General features: G+C 37.3%; 1 protein-coding gene across 2 annotated transcripts in view; it reads right to left on the bottom strand.

Moving 5' to 3' along the window:
- mllt3 (MLLT3 super elongation complex subunit) overlaps window positions 1–22950 on the bottom strand; it is a 71939-nt gene that overhangs the window by 34572 nt on the left and 14417 nt on the right. Inside the window, exons 3-5 of one of the 2 annotated variants that reach the window (XM_028474665.1) lie at window positions 7754–7836; window positions 786–929; window positions 334–372 (exon numbers count right to left, since the gene is read on the bottom strand). In XM_028474665.1, the coding sequence (XP_028330466.1) occupies window positions 334–372; window positions 786–929; window positions 7754–7836 (266 nt within the window). The remainder of the gene's footprint in view (window positions 1–333; window positions 373–785; window positions 930–7753; window positions 7837–22950) is intronic. The other variant, XM_028474666.1, reaches the window with a different exon arrangement.

The following is a 22950-nucleotide window of genomic DNA, read 5'->3' as shown; positions in this document are numbered from 1 at the left end:
CAAAAACATTTTTTAAAGAACTTGTTGGAAAAATTAAATTTGGCAATATTGCTTTGATCTTTCTTCTAAGCCCAAATCTTTTTGTGTGGATTCTCCATGGTCTCCCCAAGTGTTCATTGGTTTTACATAAAGTACTTTAGTTAGCTTCCTCAGTTCTTAAACATGTACAATATGTTCATCACAAATTGTCTCCAAAGACAAAACTGGCTTAAAGCCTATACAGCTTGGATCAGTCAACGATGTCCCCTATAGATTGCATGTCAAAGTGTAGAAAGGTGTTGGATTAATACAAGGGTTTGCTTCTTCAAGTCCCCACCCAGGTGGAAATCTCACGTTTGAGTCTTCAGAATTTAGTTTATGAGGATCCCGCTGCTGTAAAAAAAACAAAAGAGAATATTTCCTGTTCAGTTAACATCTTCATAAGTTGGCAGAATCCTCTTCTCTTCTTTCCTGGCAATTACATCGTTACCATGGTTTTACCTATATAGATATCATCTCTACTATGTACTGTACAAGCCCAAAACATCTCTCTCACACACTTTCCAGTCAAACTATTCAACATGAGTTGTTGCTAGTGAAGAAATGTACAATTATTACACAAGATAATTTTATTCAATGTTCTTGCAATGCTGAATTAGCAGGTGCTAAAACATCAAAGTGGAATAATTAAAAAAATTCTCAAGACAAAAAAATGTAATTCATTTCCACTACACAATAAATTAATGGATCTTGTCAACATGCAGATTTTCAGAGTAAAAGAACCACTCTGCCTGTCAAGTTCATACCCCTCCTGCTTTCAGAAGCTTCCTGCCGAAGTCCTCCACTGGGTTATTGAATGTGAGCTTTTCACAACGTAGATGATTAACAGGTGGGTGTCCCTCCACATGAAGGAAGAGGTCGTAATCAAAGCGAACTTTCTTCGGTTCTTCCTGTGGGGAAATGGTGAAAAACCTTTTAATTTAAAACCTGATTGAGCCATGCATGCTACAATTTGGAGGTCCTGTGCATGTTCCTGAAAAGCACAAAAATGACCTTGCATGAGTTAGTCTGCCACATGGCATCACAAAGCCAACTGTGACATATTTCCAACAGATTTCTGGTGTTTTGAAATTTATGCATTAGGTTTTATATTATTATGACCGTCCAACTGCTCCAAAACTCATGCTTAAGTCACTCCAGAAACAGAAAGTAGGGTCTCAGTTTGGCCAGAGACCTTCACCCCATTGTTTCCCTATATCCTTAGCATTGATGTGTTGAAAAGCAGAATATTTGAATTTTCATTCATTTGTATGGGTGTGTGTCTGTCCCCTAAAGGCCATACTGGAAAACTGTTTAGCAGCTTGTAGAGTCACTTTCAAGTTTTAGTGAGAAAGGTCAGCGCTCTCCTTACTTTGGAGGGTATACTTAAAGATTACCTGTAGTAGTGATGTTGGCAACATCAATTGTGTTATATGGGTTGCCAATAAACATTTACATAATTTACAAAACACCATAAAAATAACTTTTCAGAACAGTTTTATTCCTGGAAGCAAACTAATGGGGAGCAGCCACCATCAGCCGGATGTGGGGTCGTCGTAGATTCCAGGTTATTTGCTGAACAGTAAAAAAAGAATAGTGAATTTGTATGTCAACAACATTTCATCAGTAAAATTACTTTGGCTAGTAAACTAAGGAAATGGGTATGAACGCTTATGAGTTCAAGCCAGGAGGAGGAAATTAGGGGTGCACCGATTGCAATTTTCTGGCCAATCACCGATCACCAATTTTTTGAAAAGCCTGACTGGCCGATACCGATTTTGGCCAATCCCGATTTTTTTTTACAACTGACATCATACACCTTGAATGTTCCAAACTTATTTTATTGTAAAACATTCAACAATACAAACGTGTTGTTTTAACTGCACATGAGGTAGCTACAGTATCTCAAATACAAATTAAAAGTTTAGAACTTTGCTGTGCAAAATACTAAATTATATCAGTTTCTTTAGTCTTTCATTTTTCACATTTCAGTTCCACTGCAAGGCTGTTTTCAGCTCTTTGCCAAAAATAAAGTACACAGCAGTATTTTGGTTTAACAAATAAATTTAATAATAATAAATTATTATGAAAATTACTTCCAACAGCTGACAGAACAAAAGCTAAAAGTCAAACATTCAACAGAAATAATAATGACAGAATGAACATGACAGCTCAGTTGTTCTCACACTTATTACAGTCACTTATACATTAGTGGAAGGTTTTTCTTGCCAAAGCCATGAACTGCATCATTTTCCTTGTAGTAGCTTTGCTCTTTTCACAAATAAGTGCTCTCTGCGAACCCCTGGCTCTGTTTACCGCTTGCTTTAGCTTTAGCATTAGCTTGATTGCTAACATCAAATGCTGCACACTGAGCGGTGTGGTGATTTTTTAAATGGTGAATGGGGTAGCGTTTTGTTTGCAGCTCCACCAAGGCTTATTTCCGTGTTACAGGAATTACAAACTGCGATCCTTTGCTCTCTTTTTTTGTGTAAAACTGCCGAACTGCCGACATGCTAAGCTAATCGTGCTGCTGTTGTTATCCTGTGTAGCAGAGGCATTCGCATGCAGACACATGCACACATGAGCTTGTGGGCGGGCCCTGTCAGTCAACTCACAGCAGAAGGGGACAGTGGCTGACTTTATGACTGACTTTAAGACCTTTGCGGAGGTAGAAAAGATTGGCGGAAAAGATCGGTTTCATATGCAAGGCCCCAAAATTATGGATTTTTTTTTACTGTGTTAGTTAAACTGACTTCTGGTCTTCGTCTAATTTTCCTTAATCTGAGTTGATTGCAGGAATGTAAATAATTTTTTTTAAGTAATATTAAAACCCTATTTATGTATTCTATTTATATTCTGTCATTCATTATAATTCTACTAAAGTGACTGTACTTGCAACTACAACATCAATAATTTGGCCCATATGATAATCCTGTGGTCCTGATATGGGTTCAAGTGGGTTCAGGTGGACTTACTCTGGTGTAAAGGAGCATAACTGCAGATGAAGGAAAGATAATAAATAGTTTCACATTCTATATTTACTAGGGATGTAACGATTCACTCAACTCCCGATACGATTCGATTCACGATACTGGGTTCACGATACGATTCTCTCACGATTTTTTCATTTACCAAATGGGACTGTAGACAAATTTTTTTTTTTGGGAAAAAAACTAGAAAATACTGTATTATTTTCCTTATATTTTTCATTGTCAAAAGAATTCCTTGATAAACTATTCAAAACAATGCAATTTAACTCAAAATAAATCTTGAATTAAATAAATAAAGGAATAATACAAATGAAAATGAAGCCTATTAATTTAAATTCTGGTTCTATAATAAACAATGCAAAACTGCATAATAGTTCTTTTTCTTTTAAAAGTGCAACTGAAAATGTATTTTGTGCCTTAACATTTGGACTTTAAAAAAAAAAAAAAAACCGTCATTGCACTGATTTACGTCATATTTGTTTGGACCAGCAGAGGGCGCTGGTAACCCAGTGGTCGGTTGGCATGCAGATATCGTGCAGTGAAGAAGATAAGCTATGCTAGCAGACAGAGCTAATAGAAAAACGTGACTTTTACAGATATTCAAGTAATATTACAGATATTCTTTCGGTGCTAAAGGGGTAATGAATCATTTATTAACATATTTAAGAGTAGAAGGCAGCCAGAAAGAAAGTATTAGCAGACTCCGCCCGCCGCCAACACTTCCGGATAGCGCCCTCTGCTGGTTAAAAAAGTACTGCGATTCAATTGTCAGAAAATTGATATCAACCGTGATACCTATGAATTGATTTTTAACTGCCTTATGATTAATCGTTACATCCCTAATACTTACATATGCAAATGTTAAATAAATAAAAATATATATTTTTAAAACAAACAAGTGAGGAAAGAAAAACTTTGAAAATATAATTTCCATCATCTGTCGACTGGTATGTGTATTATAGGAGAGAAATTCATCTTCACACTTCATTAACTACATATATGTGATGTTCTCTCAACAGCTGAGATATCACCTTCTTCAAAGACTTTTGGAGAAAAATATTTTTATTTAACATTTGCATATGTAAATATAGAATATGACACCGCGCGCGCAGAAAGGCACGACACGAGCGCAGAAAGGCAAGGCGCGCGCACACAGAAAGTGGTCTTTACTGTGCGCGATGACAGTTTTTATGGTTTGGGTTTTTGGCACTAATGTGACACCATAAGTTTCCCACAGTAAACAATACAAAAAAGCTATTTTATATTTCACCAGAGGCCGGCAGTAGATCTGTGGCTGCACTCTCATAACGTGAGCCCTGTGTGAACTTAACCCCGGTGGTATATTTTTAGCCCATTTCTAAAATGGCAACTGGTACGAAAAACAGGAAAGTTGACAACGAGGGTCGCCGTTTCCAGGACAAGTGGAAATTGGAGTACTTTTTCACTGACATACGAAACAACTGTCTGCCTAATTTGCCAAGAGACTGTGGCTGTTTTCAAAGAATTCAATATTAACAGGCACTACCAGACGATACATGCTAACTACGAAAAGCTAACTGCGAACAAACGCACCGAAAAACTGACCAACTGGAAGCTGTTTTGATAGCACAGCAGTGACTCAAATGAAAATTCTACAAAGGTGAGTTACGAGGTGGCAATGCTGATTGCCAAGCACTGCAAACTTTCTACTGAGGGTGAATTTATTGAAGACTGCGTGATGCAAATGGTAGAGAACATTTGTCCTGAGAAAAAGCAAGAGTTTGCCAATGTTAGCCTGGGTCGTAGCACTGTGGCACGGAGGATTGAAGAAATTTTATCTGATATCAAGAGACAAAGGCAAAAGGAGTGGAGTTTGACTTTTTTTGTTAGCCTGCGACGAAAGCATGGATGCATCTAACACCGCTCAGTTACTGATTTTTTTGAGAGGAGTGGACAATGAAATGAACATGAGTGAAGAGCTTCTTGACCTTCAGAGTCTTAAGGACCAAACAAGAGAAATTGATTAGTTTGTTCTACCGTAGATGACATGAAACTACAATGGAATAAAATCACTGGGATTATTACGGACGGCGCACCTGCCATGGTTGGTGAGCAAAGTGGGTTATCAACGCTAGTCTGCAAAAAATTCAGCGAATAAGGAGGAAAAGCTATAAAACTTTACTGTATTATTCACCAACAAGTTCTGTGTGCCAAAAATCTGAAATATGATCACGTTATGAAACCCGAGATGAAGGCTATTAATTATATTCACTCCAGAGCCCTGTACCACCGCCAGTTTCAGCAATTTGTTCTCGACATCCACGCTGAATATGGAGATGTTGTGTATCACAATGACATAAGATGGCTCGGTCGGGGGTCTGCACTGCAGCGATTCTACTCCCTCAGAAAGGAGATCGGACAATTCCTGGCACAAAAGGGACAACCAATGCCGGAAATCTCTGATCCTGTTTGGCTGGCTGGTTTTGGATTTTTAGTTAACATAACACGACATCTGAACGCGCTGAACACGAGCCTTCAGGGGCAAAATGCAGTGGTAAGCCAACTGTATTCCTACATTAAAGCTTTTGGGACAAAGCTGCTACTTTTCCAAAGGCACCTGACATAAACGCAGCCCAATATCACACATTTCCCATCACTGCAGGAAATTATGACCAGTTTTCCAGAGAACAATATTTGTGCGCAAATGAGGAGGTATGCAGAAAACATTTCATCTCTGAATGAGGAGTTTCAGCAGCATTTCAGGGATTTTGCAGCTATTGAAAAGGAGATCACACTTTTTTCCTCCCTCTTTTCTGTGGATTCTAATGACGCTCCAGACCACCTGCAGCTGGATCACATTGAGCTGTAGTGTGATGCGGGAGTGTCACAATCACTACCAACAACTCCCTCTCGTCAGCTTTTACTGCCAGCTGGACAAAGACAGGTTCCAAGAGATTCGGACATTTGCGAAGAAAATACTGAGCTTGTTTGGCTAGACATACTGGTGCGAGAAGACGTTCTCGGTTATGAACATTAACAAGAACCGCGTGAGGACAAGACTAAGTGACTCTCACCTGCGTGACATCTTGCCCATCAAAACCACTGCTTTTGAGTCGAAACACCAATATCGCCCTTCTCATTAATGCAGGTACATTTTTTTTATTCTGAGGAGAATAAACTCCAAAGTCTTGGTGAATTGATTTTTTGTGACGATCAGATCACAGTTTTGTCAAATTTCTGCTATCTGATTTGACTGTACTATTCTTTGTCAAAATGCACTGGGATGTGATTTGTTAAAACAAAATCAATACATGTAATAAAAATTTCAGTCAAAATTTCATAAAATTGTTCATTTGTATTTAATTTATTATTGTTTTAACCTTTAACTATCCTGGTAATGCAGTTGACAACAGATTCTCATTTGCAATATCAACCTATCTGCAGACAGCAAAGTAATATAGTTACATATTTACATGTTAATTTACAATGGTAACGACGTGAATGCACATTGACTTCAGTCGAGCAGCCAATAGTAACACCCCAAAACAGCTCATGGAGCACTTTGTTTGTAAAAAGATCTCTGTATGGCTGAAAAATCACATCACGCTCCTGGATTTATAAACTTCATACAATAAAATTACACTGTTCTTTCAGAACACTTTGAATTACAACATGCTCAAAGGTGTTTATGAATTTTTGACCAAATTAAGCCAAAAAAATGTACATACGCAGCTTTAATGATGACATGACAAACAAAAAAGTTATCATTCTTAGTCAACACTCAAGTAACTACAAAATACAAAACATGCTGAATAATTCTCAATTAAATACTTTTAATTGGACAAAACAAGGTCAGTGCGTCACTACCAGCCTGTGAAAGTAGGGCCTCCAGTTTTCCGTGACCGTAAAAAACAGACAGAAAATATGGAATTCATGCTCTGTAACTCATAAATGAATCTGGCCCGTTTTAAAAGTCCTCTTTATTTAAAATCGGGCCCAACATGACAAAGACATGCCTCAGGACAATGTTCAACTGATCAACTTACTTGTTAAGGATGAGTTCACTCAGAATGTAGGTTAATTCAAGGAGCCACATAAATTTTGCCCCGGTAAGGTCCTCACCTTAGTGACTAGCCCTCCCGCTGCAGCAGTCTCACTGTAGTGGGAGAGAGGGGCTGCTACAGACAGTGATGGCCGGGGGAGTTGTCACTTGAAAAGTTACAATTTTTCATCGACGAGGTCAAAGTTGATGTTTAATGTTTGTTTAAAGAATAACTTTACCCTTTAGGTTTTGACCGATGTGCGTCTAGGCCAGAAATTCAAAAAATACCTTGATTATGGGCAAGGCTCCTGGAGCAGTTAAAACATACCCAGTCTAGACTATAAAATCTCCAATCTATGGAGAACCTATGCTACGTCAACTACCTACTCGATATTCACTATACCGTCGTGAGACAGGTTAGTTTTACCCTACTGATGATGTGTTGTTGCAATAGTAATCCTGCCAGAGATTGCAGGGACAGTCAACAAAATATCATACATAATACTAAAACTATATACAGTATAAAATATAATTTTTTTCAACAAAATATGACAAATTGAAATACTAAAATGTCAAGAGTTGGACTATCAATCAACAACACTACTACACCCTAAAACCTTTATTTTGAGCAGCATAGAAGTGGTTTTGGGATTTACTTGTTAAACATAACCTTATAAAGTGAGATTGTGTTCCATTGGATAAAATTATTTTCAGCTAAACTTACCTTGTTTTTGAAGTAAACTTCAATAGGTAGAATGAAACCTGCATATCCAGACTCCTCCACTTTATATGGTGGATCCTTGCACACTGAAAGACAAGAGACAATCAGAATCAGAATTCCTTTATTAATCCCAGGGGGAAATTGCTTTTGTTACAGCCACTTAAGAAAAAAATCACAAATAAAAGAATAAAATGTTTAACAAAAGACAAAAAAAAAGAATAAACGTTACATAAGTGTATAATTAAGTAACAAACTGTTACAAGAGGGTTTTGTTATTATACGAGTGGCCTTTGAACATCTACAATATAATAAGCACTTCAACACACCTTGGTTCAGCAGAACACCATGGGCATCACTCACTCAATCTTGGATACGTATTCAATAGATGTGCTATGGTTAGATTTCTCACAAATTTTTATCTACATAATCTTATTATATATATATATATATATATATATATATATGGGAAATTGTGAATGTGGCTTTAAATTCATTTATTCTACTACTGAATTTGCAAGTGGTGAAGCAGCTCTGTTCCCATGGGTGCTCATTAACTCCTTTCTACAGCCTGATCTAATGTAGTAATACAGAGCGTGTCACCGAAATAAGAAGCAGAGCCTTTAAAATGGAACAAGCTGAAGATTTCCCCACCGTAACGTCATGGGACTTTACAGACAAACAGTCTACTTGTGCACAGGTGGTCCTCTCCTGGGGTGTGTGTTTGTCAGACTAGGTCCCTGTCGGCTCGGCGAATAAACTACTAAACCAGGTGATTGATGGGAAGAACAGAGTGTGGTTACTAAGGAACAAAAAAGCAGATCAAAGCTCTGTGTCCAGGTTTAAATAATGCTGCTTGAAGCTCATTAACACATTAAAGAGTTCTTAGGCAAGACTTGTCCAAACTTGCCTATATAGTGCATTTAATACACAAGTTAATGCAATGTGCTTTACGCGATTAAAGGTACAACATTCAGAAAACATTAAAACAGAGTTTTAAAATCAACATTAAAATGATTAAAAATCTCACTCTCAGTCACATTGGATGCTGACTTCAGCTCTGCTGGCAGTTTGGTCCACTTTTTTGCAGCTTAAGAACTAAAAGCTGCTTCACCATGTTTGCCGTGAACTCAGGGCTCCACTATCTGATTAACATCTCACTGATGTATTCTGGACTAAACCCATTCAGAGATTTAAACATGGATAAAGCACAAACATGGAGCCAACTTAAGTAGACTACAGATAAACCCACATTAAACTTTAATTTACTTTAAAACAGATTAGTAATAATACTACTGCTTCATACATCACTGGTGTTCCTTAACCCTGGTAGTAGTACTTTAGAAACAGGATGAGGAATACTCTGCCCACTGAGTTGTGAGCAGCACTTGCTCTGTTTGCTGTTCCATTAAGAGTTTCTAGCGGGTGATACTCTGCCCTGCTTTATGCTTTTATAACACTAGTACAGTGCCCGTCGGAAGTATGTATTCATATAGTGGGAGCTTAAGTAGAGCTGTCAATTATGGGCATAATAATAACATACTCTGTAGCATTATAAAGGGGTATATTTGCAGGTGCAAAGTAAAATAGCGTGTGCAATTTCCCTGGTTTAATTCTGTGGGACATGAGCATAATAAATGTGTTGTTTTTTTACTCATTTTTATACTTTTTTGTATGTATGTTTTTTGGAGTCATTATGTGTATTTTTGTATCTTTCTGTTGTCTTTTTGTACATTTTTTGTATAATTGTTGTTTTTTTTGTTGCCATTGTAGTGTGACTCTGGAGTCATTTTGTGTATTTTTTGGTGTAGTTTTGTGCATTTCTGTTGTATCCATTCAAAATTTATGCGCACCAGTCCATCCACGTGTACTGGCCTGCCGAACATTCACTAAACTTATCTATTTTCAGTAGTTAGGTGTAGTGGCAGGTGTGACGTGAGTGAAGCTGCAGTAATCAGGTGACCTTCACTATGTAGCACCATCTACGTAACATGTAAACACTTAGATCTGACTCAGAGCGTAACAGTACAGTCACTACCACACTATGAATGGGTGTCGTGACACAGACTGTAACCGGACTAAATGGTGGTCCGTTATACACTCACACACTTGCATACCTGTACACGCCTGCAAGCATGTCACGTAGACGGTGATCAATAGTGAAGTGCACCTGATCAGTGTGTGTGTGTGTGTGAGACTCTCTACGTGGGACTCTAATCTCCTCCGTTGGTTCTCTCACACACGCGTCAATAACTTCCAGGTGAGGTCTGTCTGGGTCTAAATAGTCAAACTAACATGAAACGTCATCACCACATAAGGAACAGTAAAAAAGTATTTTTCCTCAAAAGAGAAGTCCACAGAAGCTCTGGCACACAGCGGAAGTGAGCTGTGTATTGAAATACTAGCGCCCCCTCACACTGAGGTCAAAAGCTGAATAGGTTTCACTTGCCGTGCCGTCCAGAAGTGAAATAAAATTAAAATAAACATTTGGAAATGACCAAATGACTTCAAAATAAGATAACAGATGCACAAACTCTGGGTATTTGGAAGACGTTGACAAAGTTTTAGGTGAAACAGGCACCGCGTCGGGGAGACATTTGCTCCACACACACACACACACACACACACACACACACACACACACACACAGACCATCCTTGAATTATAGTATAGATAGATAGAAAACATAATATTAAATAGTTTGAATTGTGCACAAATATGTATGGAGCACAGGTTTAAAACCCCTTAATGTTCAGTTTTTATTTCATTTAAATGTGGCATATCTAATCAAACGTGCTAACTTTTTTATTTACATTTTAATTACATGTTTAGCATCAAAACAAAAGCCCTACAAACCAATGTACACAAATGAGTGTCGTGAAAACCGAAGAAGCCATTCACTAAAACAAATTCAACATCTGCTAAGTGCCAAATATTTTCTTTGCTGGATATTGGCAGTTATCAGTGAACCTGATCATTCCCCATTAATAACAATGGCACTCCTATTTTTACAAAAAAACATGATGAAATGCACAATCTGGATCCGATCCAGATGAAACACGGTCGGATCATTTAATTTAATTTAATCTTTTTTTTTTTTTTTTTTTTTTTGATATTTAATCAATATTTTTTGTATTTGTGCATTATTTCAGTGGTCGTTACAATGCTTTCAATGTGTTGCAATGGTTGTTTGATGCACTTGATTTTATGATGGCAGTGTGTAATGCCTGCATATTTATGTATGCACAGGTATTTTAGTTTCATATAATCTGTTCAGATCAGTGTTTAAACTGGCACAATAGGATGAATATTTTTTTCTTATTTTTGTGCATTATCAGTAACTCAGGGTGATTTTTCCTTATTGTTCTCACTTACAGTTGTTACAATGCCATCGTTATGTTGTCATGGTTACTTTGAGACTTCTACACAGTAGTTTCAGTGAAAAGAAACTTTGTGCACCACCGTCGCCCGTGGCTCAGGTGGTAGAGGGTCGTCTTCTGATCGAGAGGTTGGGGGTTCGATCCCAGTACCTGACTATGTGTCGAAGTGTCCTTGGGCAAGACACTGAACCCTAAGTTTCTCCCAGTGGTCGACTAGCGCCTTGCATGGCAGTCCTGTCCCACTGGTGTGTGAATGTGAGAGTGATTGGGTGAATGAGCTGATATGTAAAGCGCTTTGAGACTGCTTCAGTGTGGTGATAAAGCGTTATATAAAATCAAGTCCATTTACCATTTCATGATGGCAGTGTGTAACACTGCATTTTCTTATTTTCAGTGAAAATGTGCAAAAACACTAATAATAAATAGAATGTTTTGAAGTAAATAGTTTTGACTCAATTTATCCTCTGAATGATAAATATCTTCTGATGAACATATACAGCAACTTGATATTGATATATCGCGAAACGTATCGTACTGCAACATCCTTGCCAATACTCACCCCGAGCTTGCTATGGGCTTTAAATGATATTAACTACTAAAGTGGCTGGATTTGGTTATAATCCCTACTTCATTTGCATTAGGTCCACTAGTACTACGAGTGAATATTTTGGCTTTACTAGTGCTACCTTTAGACTAAAAATAGTTTACTAGTACTACTAAAGGATATTTTGAGTGTACTATTAGTACAATAAAAACCTCTTCTGGCAGTCTTTAAGCCTTTTTGTGTCACAGAAAATTGTAGTTTGATTTTTGCCAAAATGGCATATTTACAAGCCCTAAAATTACGTCGATGCCAGAAAAGAACAAGCCACCGTTTTTTCTTTAAAAGAAAAACATTGAAGTTAATGTCCAGCGTTAAACAGACGCTCAATGGAGTGAACCAGATGCATGGAAAAGACAATTAAGAGAGGTCAGAACAGCTTCTGGCCTGGTGTTTGGGAGGAAGAAGAAAAGGTGTGAAGGCCGAGTTACAAAGCATCCATTGACCTGTAACAGAAAACTTGCCTATGGTCACAGAAGCTTTGAAAGAGTGACGGGGTCATGTGGTTTATTAACGCACCCGTTGGTTTAAGCTGAGATGCCAATCACAGAACAATACCAGTCACTATGCATCTGCACTTTCAAAACAGACTGCTTTTTACTTGGGCCAAGTAGAACAACATGCTTAATCATGAAATAAAAGAAGGGACTGAAATGCAAGAATATTTCTATGAAGTATCTATAAAATAGGGGTAAAACTATGAGTACTTTTCCTTTTTTGAATGGGGCTTCTCATCTTATTCCTACAGTAGTCATTACACTGATATTTCCTTATGGACGCGCCAATTAGTCTATTACAGAAAATAAGTTCAATAGAAGCACAAAATATTATACAAGTGCTAAACACTGTCTTTAATAACAACTAGGTCAAACGACAAGACCAATGTGTGATTCCTGAAACATTTGTATTTGACCAATCCCAGCGTAAAAATGATCGGGTGTTCATAAATTCGTTGGCTGAATTTGATCGTCATTAACATGTTACATTCTCCTGTTTCAGAGGCCCCGCCCACTGAAGTAAAAGAAAAGAATTATTTCCAAGATGAAAATCGGCATCCTCACATCAGAGGAGCAAAACAAATATGTGCTTTCTGAACATGTGAAAAAAGGACTTGGTAGCTCATTTAAACACTCTGGGGAAGAGGATCAGCTACCGAGCAGGTGACGTCTGCCCCTGTGTGCGCTGCAAGCAACTTCACGGCAGAGATCCTAAAGCGACTCATGGATATGACGTTTATATTAGCCTCAGTCTGCATGCTTGAAGCAATAAACAAATGAATGAACGAAACCATTAAAAAAAAAACTTAATGACTAAATGTTTTCCCTTCTGTGTTTATTATGACTGCAGCCAGTGTTACCTATAATTTATCAAATTACTGATTAAATATTCTAGTGAATTTGTAAAAGTTTAAGGTATATTTATCATTTTAAAAGTATGAATACGGTCCCATTTCCTCCGTACAGCCAACAGAGACTGTGCTGCGTACATCAAAAGGAGCTCCATTTACCAATGCGATGTTGTAGAAAAATTGATTCGGCTAAAAATAATGTCACACACTTTCCCTGTGGTAAAAAGCAGTGTGTTCTCAGTCCAAAATAGAGCAGAAGTAGCGCTGCGAGCCGTGTGCGCACATGGGTGAACTGATAAGCTCCTGGTAAACCATTCGAGTGAATGGTTTACCAGTGGGGGTTGTACGGTATTCCGTGGAAGGAAAACCAAAAAAGTGGTAATTGTAATAACGTGGGCTTTCTTTTAAATTAATTTTATTTTGTTAAATTAATTTTAATAATCCTTGTTTAATATTTTATTTTCAGTAAGTCAGATTTGTTGTGTTGTACCACAAATCCATATACTCAGGGGAGGATTCACTAAAGGTTTAGTGGTATTAAAACGTGTGGCGCCGCTGCACTTCCCAATGCACCCTCAATCCATTTATTGCTTTTCCCCCTAATGAATATGCGTAGTAGACGGATCTCAGGGGGAGCAAAAATATGGGAGGAGTGAATGCAAATAAATTAATGCAGGGGGAGCAATGCAATTCATGAAATCTGGAACTGTTTGCGGTGATAGTTTTAGCACCAGAAAATAGCACGACTGAAAAGCTGGTGCAGACATACATGCAGAGATAATTGCTGAAGTAAATGTTGACAGAAAACACAGCGGAGATGGAAACAAGGCTCCAGTTGTGTGTGTGTGTGTGTGTGTGTGTGTGTGTGTGTGTGTGTGTGTGTGTGTGTGTGTGTGTGTGTGTGTGTGTGAGTGAGAAAAAAAGCTGGATGTGCACCCCTGGTGGCGCATAAGGAGTCCAGGGGCTGCGGTGCAGAGGATCGCTGTGCGCGGAGATGGATATGACCATGAATCAATGTAGCTTCGGACGCACTGCTCCAGTCTGTGTCTTTCTCTCCATGTTTTGATCGTGAATGTGTTATGTCGCGTTGATGTCAGGTCAGATTCAGCGGATCAGATGCGTATTTATGCAGTAGTGATCACTGATGGCACAATGGTCACATATGAGAGTGTGTGTGACACAGACCTACCAGATCATCTTCAAATAATGCAGACTGATTGACAGACTAACTGCATTAACTCAGATCAATGGTAGATCAATAGGATGGTTTCTGTCCAAATCTGCCTATTTTTCATGGACTGATTAGAGCAAAGTTACAGGTCCTGATGAAGCACCCACATTAAATTAGGGGGAAAAAATATAATTTGGTTTTAAAGTTGTTGTTTAACAACAAAGGGCACTATCTATTTAGAATTTTAAATTCAGGACACACCACCGTGTTTCAAATCAGAAGTGTGGAAGCATTTTGGCTTCCCCAAGACAAAATGAAAGAGCTGAGAAAGAAAGAACGTGAAATCCAAGGTAAGAGAGGAAAGAGAGAAACAAGAGAGAAAGAATGAAAGCCACAGTTTGTTTATTTATATTATTTATTTGATATGGGATTTGTTTTAAAGTCCAATTGTTGAGGCACAAAATAAATTTTCAGTTGCACTTTTAAAAAGAAAATGAACTATTATGCAGTTTTGCATAGTTTACTGTCGAGCCAGAATTTAAATGAATAGGCTTCTTCTTCATTTGTACTATTTCTTTATTTCATTCAGGATTTATTTTTAATTAAATTGCATTGTTTTGCATAGTTTATCAAGGGAATCTTTTGACAATGAAAGATAAAAGAAAATAGTAGAGTATTTTTGTTTTTGTTTTCGAAGAAAAAAATGAATATTTTTCAGTCATTTGTCTACAGTCTCATTTTATAAAATAAATCGTGAGATATGTATCGTGAACCCAGTATCGTAAATTAAATCGTATAGGGAGTTGAGTGAATTGTTACATCCATAGAATGCAGTTGTAAGTAAACAGTTTACAGATGTCCTCTGCTGGTTTTATAAAAGGTAAAGAAGGTAAATATATCTTTAGACTGAATGCAATTTCTATGTTAAAAAAGCTATTTGTCAGTGGTCACAGTAAGAAACTAAGAAATGCTGCAAAAAAGGGCATCAAGATGCATCGATTCATAATCAAATCGCAGTCTCTATAATCGTAATTGTATCGAAATGTGAGGTGCCTAAAGATTCCCACCCCTTGTGGTTGCTGCAGTGGGTTGACCCGCGTGCACATTGTTGCGTTTGTCTCAGAGTTTTTGTGCCGCGGAGCTGGAGAATGAATGAGCAGGTGCAGAGGAGGACAAGGAAAAAAAAAACAGAAACTGAAACCAACGGGTCCGACAGACATTATTTATTTAAATCTGTGCCCAACCCAAAACCTACAATTAAAACCTATTTTTTCCTCATACAAATGATATACAGTATTTACATTTGTTTTAGTGGTAAGCCTGCTTTCATTAACACTGAACAGACAACTGTTAATGTCATCATCAGATCAGCGCATGGGGAAACAAGTGCACGTCAAACACACACAGGTGCGCTAGAGATGGCTCTATTTACATAATCCACGTATCAAATATAAGGATAAATAAAAAAAATTGATACTGGGAAGCAGAATCAATTATTAAAATCGGCACCCAAAAATAAATCAAAATAAAAAAAATTTCCCATCCTTAATATATTTAGGAATAAAACATGCATTGTTGTTGTGAAAAGATTAGGGATGTAACGATTCACTCAACTCCCGATACGATTCGATTCACGATACTGGGTTCACGATACGATTCTCTCACGATTTATTTTACAAAATGGGACTGTAGAAAAATGATGAATGGTGAAAAAAACTATACTGTTTTCCTTTTATTTTTCATTGTCAAAAGAATCTCTTGATAAACTATTCAAAACAATGCAACTTAACTAAAAATAAATCTTGAATGAAATAAATTAAACAATAATACAAATGAAGAAGCCTATTAATTTAAATTCTGGTTCTATAGTAAACAATGCAAAACTGCATAATAGTTCTTTTTAAAAGTGCAACGGAAACTGTATTTTGTGCCTTAACAATTGGACTTAAAAAAAAGTCATTTCGCTGTATTTAGGTCAGATATTAGTTTGGACCAGCAGAGGGCGCTGATAACCCAGTGGTCGGTTGGCATGCAGATATCTTGCAGTGAAGAAGAGATGCTCTGCTAGCAGACAGAGCTAATAGAAAAACGTGACTTTTACAGATATTCTCGTAATATTACAGATATTTTTTGGTGCTAAAGGGGTAAGGAATCATTTATGAACATGTTTAAAAGTAGAAGGCGGCCATAAAGAAAGTATTAGCAGATTCCGCCCGTCGCCAACACTTCTGCTGGTTAAAAAAAGTACTGCGATTCAATTTTCACAGTATCGATGTGAATCGTGATACCTATGAATCGATTTTTAACTGCCTTACGATTAATCGTTAACATCCCTAGAAAAGATTGTACTAACCCATCTAGTGTTGACCTATGATGACAAATGTAGACAGGGAGAAAAACAGAAAAAGAAAAGAAAACAACAGATGAAAAAAAACAACTGAAGCCCTCAAGACAACAGCATGTCCCGTAGATTGATGATTCTTCTAGGGACTATTCCCATTCCCAATCATTCACACAAACTTCTAAAGGAATCACAGACTCAGGAAAGTGGGGTTCAAATAGACTACAATCTGCCTACTGTAAAGTGTCATGTTTTAGATGCAATGATGTAATAAGTCACCTGTATTTTCTCTAACTGTGGTTCATTTTTGACCTCCACTAAACAAGTAAATGTGAAAAGGCTACACCGAAATAAAATGCATATGAATGCAAAATCAGGGTCCCGTGGAACAAGGGCCCCCAAAAACCATGTTCCACAGGCCAAAATTGCCTCCAAGTTTTTTGTCAAGAACTTAATAATCTCCGTTCCGAAACAGGCACTGTTCACATGAGCCCCAGGGTCGCTACCGCCCATCACAAACCCAGACAAGCGCTCCTAATGTCAAAGCCTACCTGAAGCTGCTGTGCTGTGATACATCATGGACCGCTACTTGATTAAGACCAGACACACACCCAACAAAGTGAACCAGTCCAAGACTCTCCACCAAATCCACCCTAAGTTCCCACAAAAATGTTGACAAAGAGATGTACCCTTACAGTAATGCTGCGACTAACGACTATTTTATTAGTCGACTAGTCATCGATTATTGAAACGATTGATCGACTAATCGTACAATTATTTGCTCTTTGTTGCTACAATCTTTAAAATTTGGCTTGGGGCAAATTACGACAAAGACTTTGAACTGGAAACTCGACTACAGCATGCTGAGCTAACCCACCAAAATATAAGATTGGGCTAAGCGTTAACGCCTTCATACAAAAAGAAAACCAAATAAAAAAGTTAAATAGCAGCCCATGAAGAATACATTTCTAGTATTGTGTATTCAATTTCATTGAAGGCACCTATATCTATATCTTATTTTAATTTCTTTAGAAAATGCAGGTCTATTAAACTTCTATTATACTTATGTTTGCATTGCTGTCTTTAAGGTTTTGTTTTGTGTAATATTTTTAGGCTGTTAGGAGCAAAATAATCCAATCCAGATACAATTATTTATAAAGCACTATTAAAAACAACTCAGTTGATCAAAGTGCTGAACAGCAGGGCAATAAAAATACAATTATAAATACAACAGTACAGTGGCATCACAGAGTACAAATGGAACAGTAAAAGTCACCTTCAACACTGGTTAAATGCTAAAAAGAACATGCATGTCTTAAGGTGTGATTTAAAAACAGGAAGGCGGTCAGCCTGTCAAATATACAGAGGCAGCTCATTCCACAGTTTGGAACCAACAACAGAAAACGCTCGGTCTCCTAAGTTTGCGATGCGTCTAAGGGACCATAAGCAACGCTTGATCGGCTGACCTGAGTGAATGTGCTGGGGAATAGGACATGAGGAGATCAGACAGATAATGTGGGGCAAGGCCATTGAGGCATTTAAAGACAAACAACAGAATTTTAAAATCAATTCTGTATTCGACTGGGAGCCAGTGAAGGGAAGCAAGGACTGACTGATGCCGGTGTACAGGGTGTTACAATAATCCAGCAATGTTGTGACAAAAGCATGGATCAATATTTCAAAATGATGCTTTGAAAGTGAGGACTTTATCTTTGCTAGTTGCTTCAGATGGAAAAAATATATTAAAATAAACCCGTAGTTTCCCTAGATCTGTCTTGTTTTTTTCTGTCATTGTCAGACACTATTAGCAAACTTCTCTCTGGAAAAGAAAGGCTGTGCTTTTCATTGATTTGCATTGGCAGACCAATGTGCATTTTAATCTCTAAAAATATCCAAGTCCTAACTACAGGTACATTTTTTTCCCATGGCCCCAATCATTTTAAAAATGCCCCTATTCTTTGGACTACGGAGGCCAAAACTGCCCACGTAATATTTTCTTAATTTCATACCCTGAGGTTCCTATACACAGAACATTGATTGGTCTGGGCATGATATGATCCAGAAGTGGAGGTGGTGATTTGCAGCTCAGTGGGGATGGAGTCTCTGGCTGACTGAACAGACCCCTAAAATCAACATCACACTCAAAGTTTCTCAAAGTGCTTCAGGAACTTTTCTGACCTAAACAACCTCAGTCTAATTACTCCACAGCAAGGCCTTTGACCTCCAATACAATCAGGACTAATCTAACCAGATGGGAGGAAAGGAGCAAGAGAAACATCAGATTTAGTGTTGCTAGTCCTATGTTAGCTTTTGTGGTATGTGGTTAGTGGAGAAAGTTCACCTTCTGAAACTCTGAACTACTCTTGCTCTTTCAAATGCTTCACTTGTTTGTAAATGCAGGCCATCAAAGTTTAAGGGGTTATGCATTTATGATTGTTGTATGCAAGAGTCCTTGTATTTGTAGGAGCTTTTTGGAAGAAGCATAGGAAATATTGCAATTGTTATTTCAACTAAAGATAAAAGTATGAGGAGAAAAATGTAAAGCTCAAATTGAGGTATGTGATCATGCACATATTTAACCATGTGATCGATCATCATGCACAAATTTAACCAGTTAAAATAAACTATTTCATCAAGCAACACATTATTTACTGTTATCACTTTGAAAGTGAAAATTCAAGACGCTGATTATTAGTGATGCACCAAAATAAAAATTCTTGTTCAAAACGGAAAACTGAAAATGAGGAACCTCAGGCCAAAAAAAATAAATCAAACCACCAAAAGTAATTATATTGCCAATTATTAGTTCTATTGCATTTATGACTGACTGTGTACTAACCTCACTGAAATCGACATTTACATAAATTAATATTCATTATTCAAAAAATAAATCAATTTTGAAAACATTTATTTAAAACAAAATTCCAACAATGCAGAAGTGATTAAATAATTTTGTCGTTCAGTTTAAACCTGTAATGTCAAAAATCGACTTACAAGCTTCCATATATCTCACAGCAGCAGGGTATGGAAAAATACTACAATTTCATTTAGCAGATGCTTTTATCCAAAACAATGTACAACACAAGCAGTTAGGGTTAAGGTGAATATATCTCAAACCATCCACCAACGGCACTCTATAAGGCACCAACTCACATCTACCAAGTGAAAAATGAGACGCTGATCTCTCAGTTAGATATGAAACTAACTTCTGGACCAAAGCTTGCAATATGTTCACAGTTCAGGCTAATAGTCTTTTCCTTTCTTTTTTCTTGTGTCCCTCATTCTTCCTAACCTAAATCATGGCTTGTAAATATGGGGAAACAACTACAAATCCAACACTCATCCTATTTTCCTACTCCAAAAAAAGGCAATAAGAATTATCACTAAAGCAGTTTTGTAGAACTAAATTGATTGAAAATCCATGATCTTATTGACCTTAACACATTAGTGATGGTGTACAAGGCACATAATAATATTCTCTTTGCTTTTTGAACACAGGAAAAGTCAGTATAAACTCAGATGAACCAGCATTTTCAAAAAAGTAAAAGCGAGAACAAATTAAAAAAAAATCAATGTATTTCTGTAAGAGGTGTTAATCTGTGGAATGACTTGAAAGATCAAATAAAACAGTCTGGACAGTCACAGCTTTGAAAAAGATGTATAAATTTAGAAAATTTAGAAAAATAGATAAGCTCAAGATGAATAAAGTTGCAACTAATGAAAAGACTTTAATCGATCCGTAATGGATGAAATGAATTAAATGATGACATGATTTAGTTTAAAAATGAAAATAGCACAAAATAAAATTTAAAAGTATTAACTTCAGCCTAAACCCTTTCGGTCATGCTGTACACGAAATTATGGAAATGCTTTTTTTTTTAATGTTTAATGGAATTAAATGACCGAATAAAAACTACTACTACCTTGTACTTTCCCTTTGGTACTGTTTTATAACCTTTATTAAAAACAACTTTGGAGGTGGCTGGTGATGGCACAGGAAAAATCTAAAACAATACGGATGACCACTTCAAAGTTTGGGAAAGACCACTTCAAAAGCCCAGTGTCTCATGCTCCACAGAACAATAAGGACACACCAATCCAACTTCCCCTGAAAGCTCTGCTGGAGACATACTGCTTCAGCAGCTCTTTAACACTAATGGGAACTTTACCCTTTCTACTCCCTGATATAATACACATTTTTCACTGAATGCTGAAACCAAAAAATGGAAACCAACACCGAAAAATTATGCCAATCTCGGAAACTTGGCCACAACGAAACCAACCTTAAGTGACTTTGTGGGTTATATTTTCAAAACTGATAAAAGCTAAAAGACAAACCACTCTTTCCATCTGTGACATCCAGCACCCTGCTGGCCGGGACAGCCCACTGATGCTTTTATGACAGGGTGGAAGAGGCAATGAGTCAAAAGCTGCCACCTGGCATCCCTTATAAACTGGGCTTCAATAAACCACTTCCTCCAAACTCTTTCATTGAGTGCACTCAGGGAGAGTTTGGCATTTACAGCTCACTTCCTGTTACTTGGTGGCGACTCCTCTTCTATCTGAACCTCCTCCCTCTCCCCCCCCTCTCTATTTTGCCATTCTGGCAGCTGTCTAAGCTCAGGCTTTCTTAGCATCAAATAACAAATTGTGCCATTTCTGAAGAGTCACAAAGAGCATCTAGTGCTCTACGGATCCACTATTAACCTTGGTCAACACGTTCAACACTAACAGCTTTTCAAATCATGATTAAATCTATTTTTAATAGACATGAGAAATACATTACACAACTGAGAGGAAAACTCTATAAAAACCACAGGTTGCAGGTTTCTCGTCAGCACTGTTGGGCGTAGGGCCCCCCTACGGTGTAATTTTGATCCCCTGCAGTGTGATATGTGTTGTAATAATTGTTGCACACTTAGACACAAAAAGATATTCCAGTATTGTTTGAACTTTCTTTTTAATCTGAATAACCATGAAACACATAAGCCAGCCGCATCGTCTATTTAATAAATCTGATTTGGACCCCGGCAGCCACTTAGCTACCCCTGAGGTCGCCTGTGTGCACCCTCCATTGGGTAACCAGATTTACAGTCCAATATAAACAGTGTGCTTCAACTGTGTGTAATAGGGCTGAACAATTTTGGAAAATAATCTAATTGCAAATTTTTTTTCCTCAATATTGCGATTGTGATTTAAATTGTGATTATTTTTTTTTCAAGGACTTCTTTTCATGTATCTTTCAACAAACATAATCATGTAATGTGTTCTAATGAACAATATCAGATGTAATAGGGCTGGGCGATATGGGAAAAATATATCACGATTTTTTCTTTGTGAAATCACGATTTTATCACGATTTTTTTCATTCAAATCATTTAGACTATTTTAAAGTTATTTACCAATAAAGCAAACCTAATGACCTACTTCAAATCATCACCCTAAATGGAAAAAAGGAATAAAAGATCATTTAGGACAAAGGTAATTGTCTTTTCTTTTTTTAATTGTATGTGAGCAATTCATCAAACTGGTTCCTAGTACAATTAACATCAAACAAAAAGGCTGACAAGTTATTTTAGTCAGTCTCTTTACTTTGTTTAAATAAAGTGGTGAAGCATTAGCAACACGAGGCAGCATATCAGCCAAGTGATTTATATTTGTTATTGAGGTAACACACTTATGTTAATAAAATCCTACTTTAAGCAGTGTTTGAACGCCTCATTTCACACAGTTTAAACAATCATATCCTTTACAAGATAAAACGTTACTGCTTTGGTTACATTAGGTCTGGGTGATATGGACAAATATTCATATCTCTATATTTTTCCTCAAAATGGCAACAGGTAATATAAACGCCATTTATTATTAATTTTTATTTTTTTCAGTAGTTTTACAAGAAAAACAATAATGGGTCAAAGTCAGTGGAGAAAAATGCCACAAATTAAATTTAAATTAAATTGGGCCTTAAGCCTTTATTTGTCATGTATATATGTTGTTACACATACATATTGAAATTTGTCCTCTGCAATTTAACCCATCCCTGGATAGCAGTCGGCAGCCCATCCCTGGGGAGCTGTTCGGGGTTAAGGGACTTGCTCAACATCCCACAGTGATGGCCCAGGTGAGGCTTGAACCGGGAACCCTCTGACTACAAGGCCAGCGTCTTTAACCACTAAGCAAATCTCTGCTACAATGCAGTGACAGAGAGTTAGTTAGAGAAGAGAAACACATGCAGTGTTTTCTCAAACATATTTCAGTGTTTAACACTCAGAACTGATGGAGTTTTACAGACAGACAGACATCTGCGCTGAGCCTCTGACAGGCAGTCGCTAACACAGAGGAAGCACCACAGCTAACTCTGT

The sequence above is a fragment of the Gouania willdenowi genome, chromosome 18, assembly GCF_900634775.1.
Source record: "Gouania willdenowi chromosome 18, fGouWil2.1, whole genome shotgun sequence".
Classification (NCBI taxonomy): domain Eukaryota; kingdom Metazoa; phylum Chordata; class Actinopteri; order Blenniiformes; family Gobiesocidae; genus Gouania; species Gouania willdenowi.
This window is presented reverse-complemented; position numbering and strand designations above follow the sequence as displayed.